Raw genomic sequence first — 13,780 nt, 5'->3', positions numbered from 1 at the left:
GAGTACTTCCAAATTCGTTCTATGAAGCCAGCATCACCTTAATTCCAAAGCCAGACAAAGACCCCACCAAAAAGGAGAATTACAGACCAATATCCCTGATGAACATGGATGCAAAAATTCTCAACAAGATACTGGCCAATAGGATCCAACAATACATTAAGAAAATTATTCACCATGACCAAGTAGGATTTATCCCTGGGACACAAGGCTGGTTCAACACCCGTAAAACAATCAATGTGATTCATCATATCAGCAAGAGAAAAACCAAGAACCATATGATCCTCTCATTGGATGCAGAGAAAGCATTTGACAAAATACAGCATCCATTTCTGATCAAAACTCTTCAGAGTGTAGGGATAGAGGGAACATTCCTCGACATCTTAAAAGCCATCTATGAAAAGCCCACAGCAAATATCATTCTCAATGGGGAAGCACTAGGAGCCTTTCCCCTAAGATCAGGAACAAGACAGGGATGTCCACTCTCACCACTGCTGTTCAACATAGTACTGGAAGTCCTAGCCTCAGCAATCAGACAACAAAAAGACATTAAAGGCATTCAAATTGGCAAAGAAGAAGTCAAACTCTCCCTCTTCGCCGATGACATGATACTCTACATAGAAAACCCAAAAGTCTCCACCCCAAGATTGCTAGAACTCATACAGCAATTCGGTAGCGTGGCAGGATACAAAATCAATGCCCAGAAGTCAGTGGCATTTCTATACACTAACAATGAGACTGAAGAAAGAGAAATTAAGGAGTCAATCCCATTTACAATTGCACCCAAAAGCATAAGATACCTAGGAATAAACCTAACCAAAGATGTAAAGGATCTATACCCTCAAAATTATAGAACACTTCTGAAAGAAATTGAGGAAGACACAAAGAGATGGAAAAATATTCCATGCTCATGGATTGGCAGAATTAATATTGTGAAAATGTCAATGTTACCCAGGACAATATACACGTTTAATGCAATCCCTATCAAAATACCATGGACTTTCTTCAGAGAGTTAGAACAAATTATTTTAAGATTTGTGTGGAATCAGAAAAGACCCCGAATAGCCAGGGGAATTTTAAAAAAGAAAACCATATCTGGGGGCATCACAATGCCAGATTTCAGGTTGTACTACAAAGCTGTGGTCTTCTATCCTTATCTCTCTGGGGACTAGGCTGGCTTTGGAAGTGTGAATTTTCTCTAACTCTCCACCAATAGAAGCTTCCTGGGAAGCAATTCATACCAGTGTGCGCAATGAGGTGCTGACTTTCAGTGAATGAATGAATGATGGAAACTACAAGGCCTTTGGAGTGATATAAACCTAGGTTTGAATATCTGCTCAGCCACTTAACTGGCACCACAATCCAGGAAAGTCAGTAAATCTCATAGGGTTTCTGGGGACTACAGAAGGTTCTATACAGGACAGTTCTATCTAGCACAGGGTCAACACATCACTGTGTCCTTTCCCATAACTACTAAAATGCTTGACTGAGCCATCTCAGCTAACACAGGAGCTCAGGGACTCTTGGAAAGTCACATCTTACATTGTTCTCCAAATGACAGTAAGGTTAGCATTATTTTGCAAACCTAAGAATCATGAACTGGAAGAGTCCAGGGTAATAAAACAAAGGATTCTTTTTCTTCAAGAGATTTCTTCATTCACAGCAGAGTATAGTAATGTCAGAGCATCTAAATAAAAAAGTACAGTAATTGTTAACATCCCCCCAAATTTGTGAACTTTCTTCAAACTATTGATATATAAAATGTATATCTATTTCTGCATAAAATTGTGGGATTATTTTCTCATTGTTATTATATACTATAATAAGTCTTTTCTTCCAATTTTCATGATAGCCTTATAGCTCCCTACTCTCTTGCCAAATATGGTGAAAAGTCTGTATCTCAGAGAGAAAAAGAATTTAAGGATAGGCGTGTTTGAAGCAAAACATAAAGGAAAACTGTGAAGGTGTTGCCCCCCAAAGGAAGATAAATAACATTGAATTATTATAACATGGTTGTTTGGTGCGATCTTTCAGGATCTGATGGTTTTTTTTTTTTATAGCAGGAACATAATAAAAATAACATGGACACTCTTTCCATAGTTCTAACGCAAATCTTCCTCACCTGTCTTTGCCTCTGAAAAACAAGGACCATCATTACCTCCTGAGTCATTTTTTTTTCCTTTTTAAAAAGATTTTATTTATTTATTCATGAGAGACACAGAGAGAGGCAGAGACGTAGGTAGAGGAAGAAGCAGGCTCCCTGCATGGACCCTGATATGGGACTCCTATCCCAGGACTCCAGGACCACAAATTGAGCTGAAGGCAGATGCTCAACCACTGAGCCACTCACGTGCCCCACCTCCCCAGTCCTGATTCAAAGCCCCTCTGGAGAAAATTCTGACTAGCCAGAAGCAATGCCAATCCCATGGATGTACAATTATCTTTCACTTGAGTTTGTTGGTTGTCTATACCCCTTTCTTCTCTGTTCACTGTTTTAATGCCCACTGTCAACTTGTTCAAGTTTCTCTGAATTCTCTCCTTTGGCTTCCAAATAAAGATAGCAAACTGAGATTCTCTAAGGATCAAGTCTCCTTCACCAGAACAGCAGACAGAAGCTTGCATATAGGTTGCAAGCTCTCAAGGGTTTCCCTGGAGATGGCCATTGTGCAGTGATATCAACAAAAAGGAAGAGAGACTTTGAAATAAATCCTGAATGGCTCATCCAAGATAACAAGCAATACTAGCCCAATTCTTGCTTGAACACAGAGTAAGAAAGACAACGGAGTCTTTTACATCATAATCCTCAATGTCATCAAGTTTGATGAAGCCACCTGCTATTATCTAGAATCATTAGCTGTTGGATCAGGAAGGGCCCTTTGAACATAGCCCAATGCCCACTCAGCAAATGGAGATGTAAGGGGCCAGGGATTCAAATGCCTTGTCCAAAGTTAGTTATCCACAGAGGCAGGGCTTTACATTTCCCAAGTTCACAGAATAGCTTCCAAGAGGCTTCTTGTTTCAACATATCATAGAACTGGGTTTGTTTTCTATTTTCAGTTTTAATAAGGAATCTATTTTTCTATGGGTGTTAGACTTCTACAAAATTCTTTTCATTCCAGGAAAATATTGTCATCAAGGAAGTTATTTTTCATTTTTGCTTGTCCTGCTATAGATTAGTGTTTCCAAATGGTGAAAGTGTCTTGGTGAAAATGGAAAACATTGTTCATGTTTCTCAAGTATATTTCTGTTGGCATGTTTGCTTTTTCAGTTATGAAGCATATCCTCTTTCGGAAATGCAATCCCACATTGCTGACATAGCAGGCCTGGTGTTTGTAAGAACAGAGGGCTTTTCCTTTGATGCATCTCTGAGCAGCTTCACGCACTTGAACACCTGCAAATCAAAATATCTTAATTCTATGAACACTGTTCCCAGTAATTAAGACAAGTTGTTGGTTGACCACTTGGTCCCTATTTCTTCTTTCTCTTTCTTTCCTTCTATTTCTTTCTTCTCTTTCTTTTTTCTTTCTCTATCTATATATATCTTTCTCTCTTCCTTTTTATTTGCTCCCATTGCCTCCATTTTTGATCAGCATTTTTCTGTGTTTACTGACTCCATTAAAACAGACATTTGGGTCAGTTAATCTGAGGAAAACTTAGAATATATCAGATGTTACGAAGCCTATATTCAAGACTTTTAATAAATTCAAAGATCAATTGCCAATGCAAGATTTCTACCTACTGGCCATGCAGTGAAGATCAGGAGAAGGTAGACATTTTTGTAGAAGCTCAAATCAGTGTGGTAACATCTGACCAGGTTGGATCAAGAAATTTACAGAAGTTACCAGGTTTATAGTAACTCCTCATGGTGAGTAACTTTGCTCTTTTTTTATTCTGTGAGTGAAAAACTGAGAGATGCTTTTTAGAAAAAAACAATGTAGGATCACCTCAGCATACAGACAAAAATTATTCAGGAACTGGTCTCTATATATGGATACAAAACTACTTCGTAAACAAGGTTTTTAATTCCCTGCTTGCAAGCAGATTGAAATTCTACTTTTAGAAAATATACACACAAAGGTATAAATGCAGCCTTGAAATTAAAATCTTTCTAGGACTGTATGAACTATTTGTGTAAGCTCTTGGTTCAAGTTGGTTATCTTGTAGATGGTCTTTTAAGTGAGAAATACTTTGATGAAGTGTTCCTTTTTTTTGGCAAATAGTGTTCCTTTCTCTAATAATCTGCAAAACATGTATGATTGCTTTTGATCTCATCTTTAAGAGCAGTGCAAAAAAATTCTTCAGTGGATGACTATAGAGCAGTGGATGGCTATAGAACATAAGTCACCATATTCTTACGACTCTAGCTTCTTAGTAGGTTGGCTGAGATCAGTCAAAATTTGTACTCTTTTGAGTCTCGTGCTACTATCTAGAGATGATAGAGTTTAATGGAATTTGTGAGCTCATTAAACCATTTCAGACCCAGAATCCATGAAAAGAGTCTGTCTGCATGGTAAACATCCTCATTTGTTCATTTATTGTCTCAGTAAACAGTTATTGAAGACAGTTTCTATCCTGGATGCTAGAGATAACTAACTGGGGGCACAAGACACAGTCCCAACACTCATAAGCTTGTAGCCTTGTGGATAAATATTCTAGATTGTGGCTTGATTGAGCCCCATGTTTTTTGGTCTGTGGCCAGAGACACAGAATGTGGGACTCATGAGCTCTTTTGCTTTCTTAAGGTATATAATAAATAATTATTGCCTATAAAATATATATATTAGTTTTGTGGAAAATTTGATAAAGGGGCCTCACACCATCCCATTAAAGACAATGATACTATAGTTAATATTTATTGAAAGTCAGATACCTGTTTCTGTCCTTATTCTCAATCCTTAAGAGTGCTGTACAGGAAAATGTTATCCCAATTTCACCGATGGGTAAACTGAGGCTTAGAGAGTTCAGTGATTTGCCTAAATTCACATGGCTAGTTACTATGGCAAAGATTGGGACCCAATAGATACTGGTTTGTTCCAAAGGGCATAGTGTACACCAATATATGCTTTTGGAAGCTTTCAGCCATCTTTTTATTCAGAACATATACTTTTTTGTAGTCTGACCTTTTAAATATCCTATGTAGTTGAATGTTTAACTAGTAATAGCTCATAATTGGTATTACTCCTCATGCAGAAAACAATGCTTCTGCTTTTAATCATGGCACTAAAACTTCCTCTTTTGCCTCAAGATATCATTTAAATCCTGTTGAATTGTGTTTGTTAAATTCTCATAATTTAGGGCATTTCTATTAAAGGTCCAGTCCTTTTGATACCATTTCATTCAATCTTTCAGTATTGGCATCAAAATGCTGGAAATACCAAAGCTTGCAGAGAATGGAAGAGGTTGTACTACATGCAGGACTCAGCTGCACAACTCAGAGCAGCCTTCCCACTCTTGCTGGGCAGCTGCAGAAAGGCCAAAGCAAATAGGATCCTCTGATGAGCAGCACAGGATTTTAAATCAATGCCCTGGAACTTGTTAGGGTAATTTCAAGTTCAAAGGAACAGTCTTTCAGGAATAAATATGTTAAGAGATCATCCTTAATATTTCACACTCCCTAACAACTCATCTGGCCACCTATCATCGGGGACTAAATTCTGGAAAGTATTTACTTTATAATCTAACTAGATATACACCCTCAGTGTGTTAGAAAACATTTTAAAAACCTAAAAAATAATGAAAATTCATGTATTAAATATTAAAATACACTATTTCTATTTTTGTTACTCTCTCAAAATCATAGAAGTAGTAATTGTAAATTACACTCTAGGAAAGAACCAATATAATAAATGAAAACCTTTTAAGGTTTTTTAACCTTTTAAAAAAAAAATCTTTTAAGATTCTGAAGTTTCAGGAAAATGCCAAAAAAAAGGTAAAAATCATCCTCTCCAATGCTTGTGAGATGGAAACGACCGACCTAAACTTCTCAAGCAGAGAAGGGTCAGTTCATCTATTATTGACTACATTTATATCTAATGTGATTTTGCTTGACATTTGTCTTTGTTTAATGCTAGCAAGGCCTATTTATATACATTTATATAAATATTGAAAAAAATATGGGCACAATCTTAAAAGAGGTACAAAAGGAGATTTTTGTAAAAGCTTTTTAGATAGTGTTACTGGAGTAGTTGGAGCAAAAAAGTGTTTGGTCCTGGCACAATTCTCAGGGTTACAGGTAAAGTGTTTTTAAATTCTTCAGTACAAGGTAGGGAGGGGAGGCAGGTGATGCAGGAGGAGCAGGCTAGGTGCTGGTGCTGGCTCTGAAGTGCAGGATTTGGTCCCAGTTTGGGCATAATTAGCAGTGAAATGCTTGAAGAGGTGGTTGACTCTGCCAGTCCTAGGGGTAGTTCGGACTGAGCTAAAATAGAGAGTATTACAAGGACTTAACTCTCTACAGCACTGGGATCCCCTAAGGGGTATAAATGTTAGGACCTTTTTTTTTTTTTTTAAATGTTAGGACCTTTAGGGATTTCTGTGTTGAAAGATTTGTAAAGAAATTTGTGTATCTTATTTATTTGATTCCATAATAACCAATGAAAAGAATGAACCAAAACTTGATAAACTTCCCATTTTGTTGAAGGTTATTCATATCAGGTATTGATATATTTAACTGCACAAACATCTCCAAGAGTGTCATAAGCTGAGTTTATTTTCTCTATATTAAGTCTAGTAAATTTGTCCATCTTCATTAGCCTTAGAGATAAATTTTTCCTGGGTGAGGGACAAATATCTCACAGGAATGTATCTCCCCTATAGGATTTGGTCAAATAAATGTTTTTAAAGAATTTTCACAAGGCTGATGAAACACTGGAAAAGTGGAAGAAATGGCATATTTTGGTGTCTTTAGTGGTTATGATCATAGGCACACATGCATTCATAATTGAAAAGCAATATTCTAGTCACCTTTTTTCCAACTGACTGCAACGTAAATTCTAAAAATATAATTAAATAAAGGTGATAGATAAAACTTAGAAGCCTGAAAAAAATTTTTTAGGAGAGTGTGGTGTAGATAAAAATGTGGACTATGACTCTGGATCTATCACTTTCTGTATAATCACCATTCAGCAAATAAATTTTGGTTCACTGATTATTACTTTCTTAAAAACATAAAAAATAATACATGCCCATTAGAGAAAAATTGGAAAAGAGAAAAAAATAAAGTATAAAATTTATAATGACACTTATTCTGTTAACATTTGCTATATTTTCATCCTTTCATTTTGTCAATGCAACAACCATTTCAAGTGGATGTTGTGGAGATAAATGAAATTAAATATGGAAAAAGCTGCTGCATTGGTTGGGACTGGTCATTCACTGAAAAAGTCAGTTCTACAAATTCCAATTATCATCCAGTGTTAGAGTACAGAAAAATATATTATGATCTAGTCTACAGGTCACTTCAGAACAATTGATAAGTACTTGCAGAATAATTGCAATTTCTAAGAATCATTGTTACATGTTTCTAAAAATGAGTAGAATGCAGTAAGCATTACCATATATATTCTTAGCCTCAACATAAGTGGATCTCTCACTTTTCAGTGGAAATGTATGAAAGTAAACAAGGGAGAATTTTTATAATTGAATATATAAAATTACACTAATATACATATCAGGTCAAATATTCACCTTCTTTTTTTTTTTTTTTTATTTACTTATGATAGTCACACAGAGAGAGAGAGAGAGGCAGAGACATAGGCAGAGGGAGAAGCAGGCTCCATGCACCGGGAGCCCGACGTGGGATTCGATCCAGGGTCTCCCGGATCGCGCCCTGGGCCAAAGGCAGGCGCCAAACCGCTGCGCCACCCAGGGATCCCAAATATTCACCTTCTTAAAAAAAGTTTTATTTTTCATTTATTTGAAGGATTTGAGAGAGAGAGTGAGTTCATGCATGAACTGGGGGGAGGGACGGAGGGAGAAGCAGACTTTCCACAGAGCAGGAAGCCCAATGCACTGGGCACCATCTCAGGACCCTGGGATCATGAGCTGTGAAAGGCAGATTCTTAACCAACTGAGCCACCCAGTTATCCTTCAAATACTCACTTTTAATATTTTATATTTTCATTGGATTATATCTATAAAATATTATATGTTTATAAATATCACTGAGATATAGTTTGCCTTCATATTTCATTAAAAATGTTAGTCAGACTCTTCACATGCATCTAAAATGTATATTTAGAGCAAATTTCTGAGTCATCATAGGGTCTGAGTGTTTGGTGATACATTTATGATGATGTCACTAGATGTTCTATTGGAAGAGACAGATATCCACTTACAAAATAAAAGCATTTTTTCATTTATTCTATCATACTGTATATGTACAATGTAACTGTAAAGTATAGAGACTTTAGTCCCAAGTAATATTTATCATCCCAATTAAAGTTCTTTATTGTTTTACCAGCATTATCTCTAAACGAGCTTCAAATGAGTTTATTTCAGGTTGATATCTTACCCAAGTGTCATACGTGTCAAAGCAGAGTATTAGAAGAACCTCTTTTAAAATGAGAATTTGCTCAAACTAAAACAGAAGGCACCCTCTGTTTTATGAGGCATAACGTTGGGAATAAAAGCCTCACCTTATGCTCTGACATTTCAGCATGTTTCAATCCTGAATATTTTCCATCTACATAGCAGAGCAGGATTTGCAAATATCTTCTGCCACTTTTCATGTCACCTTCAAAGGAGACCTCACTGAACTATCAAGCTCTGAGACAGAAAAAGAAACAATCTCTAATGCACAACCTATTTCTAATCTATTTATACCTCCAATTTCCAAAATCTAGTTGAGAAGACCTAAAATAAAATACACAAGTACAGTTAGGCCTGGAGATACAAACAGAAGACCAAAAGCACTAAGGAAAGTAGAAGAAAAAAAGGCCCGTGGTTATCCGGCTAGAAACATGAGGTAGAACGTTCAAAGATAGGAGAAAAACGTTTTGCAGTACAACCTTTTAATAACTGCTAAAATGAAGCACACCAAGTTTTCAAATATGTTTTGTTTTTCCCACCATAATATGAGAAAAAGACTTCAAAGCATGAGTCCTTTAGGAGGACTGTGAAGTGACACAGTGGGCATTGCCTTCCACATCCAATTTGTAAAATGGATGAAAAGGTCTTTTTTTTTAAATTTTTTATTTATTTATGATAGTCACAGAGAGAGAGAGAGGCAGAGGCACAGGCAGAGGGAGAAGCAGGCTCCATGCACCGGGAGCCCAACGTGGGATTCGATCCTGGGTCTCCAGGGCCAAAAGCAGGCACCAAACCGCTGCGCCACCCAGGGATCCTGAAAAGGTCTTTAAATAAATGCATTTCATGCTATTACTGCATCATCACTATGGGCATCATGACATTTAATGTCACTTACAGATGGTGACCTTCAGCAGACCTGGTCAGGCAGGTAGCAGCCTAGTGATGTAATGTGACCATAGAGAGGCTTGGAGGACCAGGCAACCAGCCATTGATCTTGTTATTCCATCATGAAGGAAAACTGTAGAAGTTTGAAGCCAAACTTTGGACATGATCTGGACAAAAGTCAGTTTGAGGTAGAAATTTCTGATGAGAGATTGAAATGCTCATAGATTGTGATGTTGGTGGGAAAATATGCCATTTGCTTTTGAAACACAGGTGAAGCAGTTCCATGAACTTACCCCATTATTACTAGGCTTTACTATGTTCCTTTTGATTTCCCTAACACTGAAAAGGCATTGGATAAAATAAGACAAGTGACTTACTAATGAATGCTGTGTGAAAGGCACATTTTCTGTGACGAGTGTTCAGAGAATTTCAGACATAGTAGAGCAATGTGAGGTGCAAATGAAGGAATGAATCTTGATGCTCCATTGACATAGGTCCAATTGCTATCCCCAAATATTGCATTCCCATTAGTAAAGGAAGATTTGGTCCCAGGAGATTAAAATGTTTTGGAGGACACAATCATCACAATTAAATTTCTAATACTAATGGTAATGTTAATTAAATCTCTCATTTTCATAGCATGTTTAGATGTAGACATCTTAGGAGATATTTTAATATCAATCCTTCCAGTAAAGGTCATCATAGACAGCAGTGTGCAAATATGTAATAGGATCTGACTTTGTGTCCATGTAGACTTGATTAAAGTGCTCAAGCACGACATATGTAGTTGTTTTGAAAGTTTTGTCCCAAGAATGAAGTTGCTCATGACATAAATTGTGTGAATTGACTCATTTCCTTTTCTGATGGTGAGAGGATGTTTTCAGAGTGCCTGGGTTTTGGAGTCAGGCTACCTAGACTTCTGACTCCACCACTTGCTGCTGATGTGAACTTGGGTGATTATCTTCTGGCCTCAGTTTCATAATCCACAAGATGGGATAACAGGATGTATGAGCAGGGGTCATATGAAAATTAAATGAGAGGTTGTAAGGTACTTGGCATGTGTGTAAAGCACAATAGATACAGCATAGATCTTACCTCATTTCAATCCTAAAGGGAGGATTATATCCAGATTGGTTATCCAGATTGGTTAGTAGCCAATCACATTGACAGAGCAGAAATTCTCCAGAGGATTCAGCTTTACTTCTAACCACTCCAGTGAAAAGTTATCTGTCTTTCCATTGATATACAAAACACTTAAATTTAGAGATATTTCTGTAATGGACTTTTCCCATACTTGGCACAAGAATCAAATTTAAATGTGTTGTTGTATGTACTTATATTTTAACTTTTTATCTAACATGATATCATGTTTAACACCAACAAGCTTGGCCTTCATACTTGTATTTAGTAGAAAAATAATTTAAAATTTAAATTTTATTTAGAAAAATTAGGACATATTCGCTTTGGCAGCACATATACTAAAATTGGAATGATAGAAGATAGCATGGACTCTCAAATAAATAAATAAATAAGAAAATACATAGGAATATAGTTAGTGATACTTAGTACTTTTAAATATACTTAGAAATGGAATTAATTTGGAGTTCATATTTACATATGAAATAGCTTTATATATTTAATAAGATAAAAATTAGAAGAATAAAATAGAGGAATTTTGAATCAATATTAGTATGCTGGTTTGAAATACCATGATTAATTAAAATGTGGATGCAATTAATTAATTTATATAGCATTCTTACTGCTCATATTCATCAAATATATACCACTAAGTCAATTTATGTGAAAATGTTTTGATTATGAATATATATAAATATATTGAAAACATTTATTTATTTCAAAATCTGGTTTGCATTTTATACATCAATGAAATGATTGTGGCCATAGAAAGCACTCTTAATAAGTTTAATAAGGAATGTTGAGTGGCACCTGGGTAGCTCATTCTGTTAAATATCCAGTTATGATCTCAGGGTTGTGGAATTGAGCCCTGAGCCTGGTGTTGGGCTCCAAGCTGAGTGTGGAGTCTGCTCCTGATTCTCTCTCTCCCTCTCACTCACCCTCTCTCTCTCTCTCTCTCTCAAAGAAATATATAGAATCTTTTAAAATAAGATTGCTGAAAGAAAACCCATGTAATATAATTACATAAAATGTAAACACTAACTATATGTAATCAAGAATACTATTTAATGCTCAGTTAACTATCATGTTGAGAAAGTTACCTTCTATCCTGAAAAGAATGAAACTTTAGGAATCTAGCAAGAAAAGGTGACAGAAGCTAAGCACAATGTCTTAACTTTCCAGAAATTTTCCAAGTTCATCATTTGAATTTCAAGTTCTTTACTATGATGAATCGGAAGTATTCCTATGAAAAACCAACTTTTAAAAATGAAAGCTAGATTCTTTAATGTGTTCATTAAAGGCAAAAGTTATGTGAATACCATGTACTTTGAGAAATAAATTTTGCTTTATAAAACATGCTTTTTAAATTAAAAAAAAGTGTATGGTTGAGGAACTATACAGTGTCTTACTACTGTCTTAATCAGTAACATACTATTTGCACTACAGGCAAGATGTACAAAATTAAAGTAAGCACATTATGAACCAATATCTATTTATAGTGGGAGTAAAAAAACCATCATTGTTTGCTTATCAATTTAGTATAAAAGGAGATTCCACACAAATCTTAAAATAATTTGTTCTAACTCTCTGAAGAAAGTCCATGGTATTTTGATAGGGATTTTGGAGACAGGCAAAATTTCTGAAGAATTTTTTATCCTTTCTTCTCAAAGGAAGAATTCAGTTCTTAGGATGTTACCCATGAAATTCTAACTCCATACTAGTTGAAAGAGAAAATCAGTAAAGCACTTGCGTTTCAGTGGGAACTCAGATTGGAATGGGTCCTACCATTTATGATAGATTCATTAGTATACCTGAGGAATATTCTAGACTTCAAGCGACATGCCCTTGAAAACCATGATGTTTCACTATATAATTTGATATTATGTCTGCAAGAAACTCTAACCATAACTGGTAACAATGGTTACCATAGCTGGTAACCATTCTATATAAATTTATTTAGCAGGTGAAATGAAAGAAAATTGAAGGATACCATAGCAAGTTTAGCAGGCTTGTAGGGCAGATTCAACTTTGAGGAGGGATGCTAAGACTCATAATATGGTGTCATCTTAATTATGCTTCAACTTCAAATAAAATTCCAACACAAAATGTACTTTTAGTTAACATTTCCTAAAGCAAAACAAAATTCTGACAGTGTATTTCTTGATTAGGGTACTATAAGAACATTTCTGAACACTTAAATTTTTTTAAAATATGAGTTTTGGAAATATTGCATTTGTTTCTAAATTTAAGGTGTTGCAATTAATTTGGAAGTTCAGCCTTACACATTGCCTTTTACAAAATGCTGCAGTGGTTTAGATGCAAGAATTAGATGTTCTATAAAATCATAAATCAAGGAGAATAATTCCAGTATCACAAGTAGACATGAGATCCATATTTGTAACTTAAAGATCAACTTGATAGATTACCATTCAAACAAGTGACTGTGTATTGTGTCAAAATATTTCACTTTTTACCCAGACTCTTTCACTTAATAGCTATGACTTTGGGCAAATTACATAGCCTCTACAACCTCTTTTCCCATGGGAACTAGAAATAAGCACCTCAAAACCCACTGTGGATGAAAGCCCATGATAACCATTAATTCTTTTGCAACTTTTTGTTTCACTATGTGTTGGGTATTTCCAAACCATAAAATACTTATGTTTCTTTATTTAAGTTTTAATTGTTATTCCACTGTCTCCAACAGATAAAAGTCCTGAAGACATTTCCCCCAAGCCCACGATTTTTCTTCCTTCGATTGCTGAAATAAAAGCCCATCAGGTTGGAACGTATATTTGTCTTCTTGAGGATATTATTCCTGATATTTTTAAGATAGATTGGAAAGAAAAGAACAGCAAAACAATTCTGCAATCCCAGCAGGGAAACACCGTGAAGACTAAGGACACATACATGAAATTCAGCTGGGTGACTGTGACTGAAAAATCAATGGATAAAGAACACCAATGCATTGTCAAAGATAAGAGGAATAAAGAAAGGGTTAATCAAGAGATTGATTTTCCTTCAATAAACAAAGGTATGTGCATACAAACATGAATACAACCTCCCAGAATCCTTTGTTTTGAAGAGAAAAACCTAACTTTTCTGTCAAGTATTAATGAAAACATGCAATTAAAATTTTTTTCTAATGTTGTTGCCTTTCATGGTAGCATAAATGTCCTATTTCCCCCATAGACTTCAAATAGTATGGGCTTTGGAGGGCCTGGGGGACTCAGTA

General features: G+C 35.7%; 1 gene segment (V, D, J or C); it reads left to right on the top strand.

Moving 5' to 3' along the window:
• LOC144293017 (T-cell receptor gamma chain C region 5/10-13-like) overlaps positions 1 to 13,780 on the top strand; it is a 43,964-nt gene that overhangs the window by 17,782 nt on the left and 12,402 nt on the right. Inside the window, 2 exon segments of the C gene segment in view lie at positions 6,169 to 6,229; positions 13,253 to 13,579. Of these exon segments, the coding sequence occupies positions 6,169 to 6,229; positions 13,253 to 13,579 (388 nt within the window).

Source organism: Canis aureus, chromosome 21 (genome assembly GCF_053574225.1).
Source record: "Canis aureus isolate CA01 chromosome 21, VMU_Caureus_v.1.0, whole genome shotgun sequence".
Lineage (NCBI taxonomy): Eukaryota > Metazoa > Chordata > Mammalia > Carnivora > Canidae > Canis > Canis aureus.
Note: the sequence above shows the minus strand (reverse complement) of the source record. Positions and strands in the feature narration are given on the sequence as shown.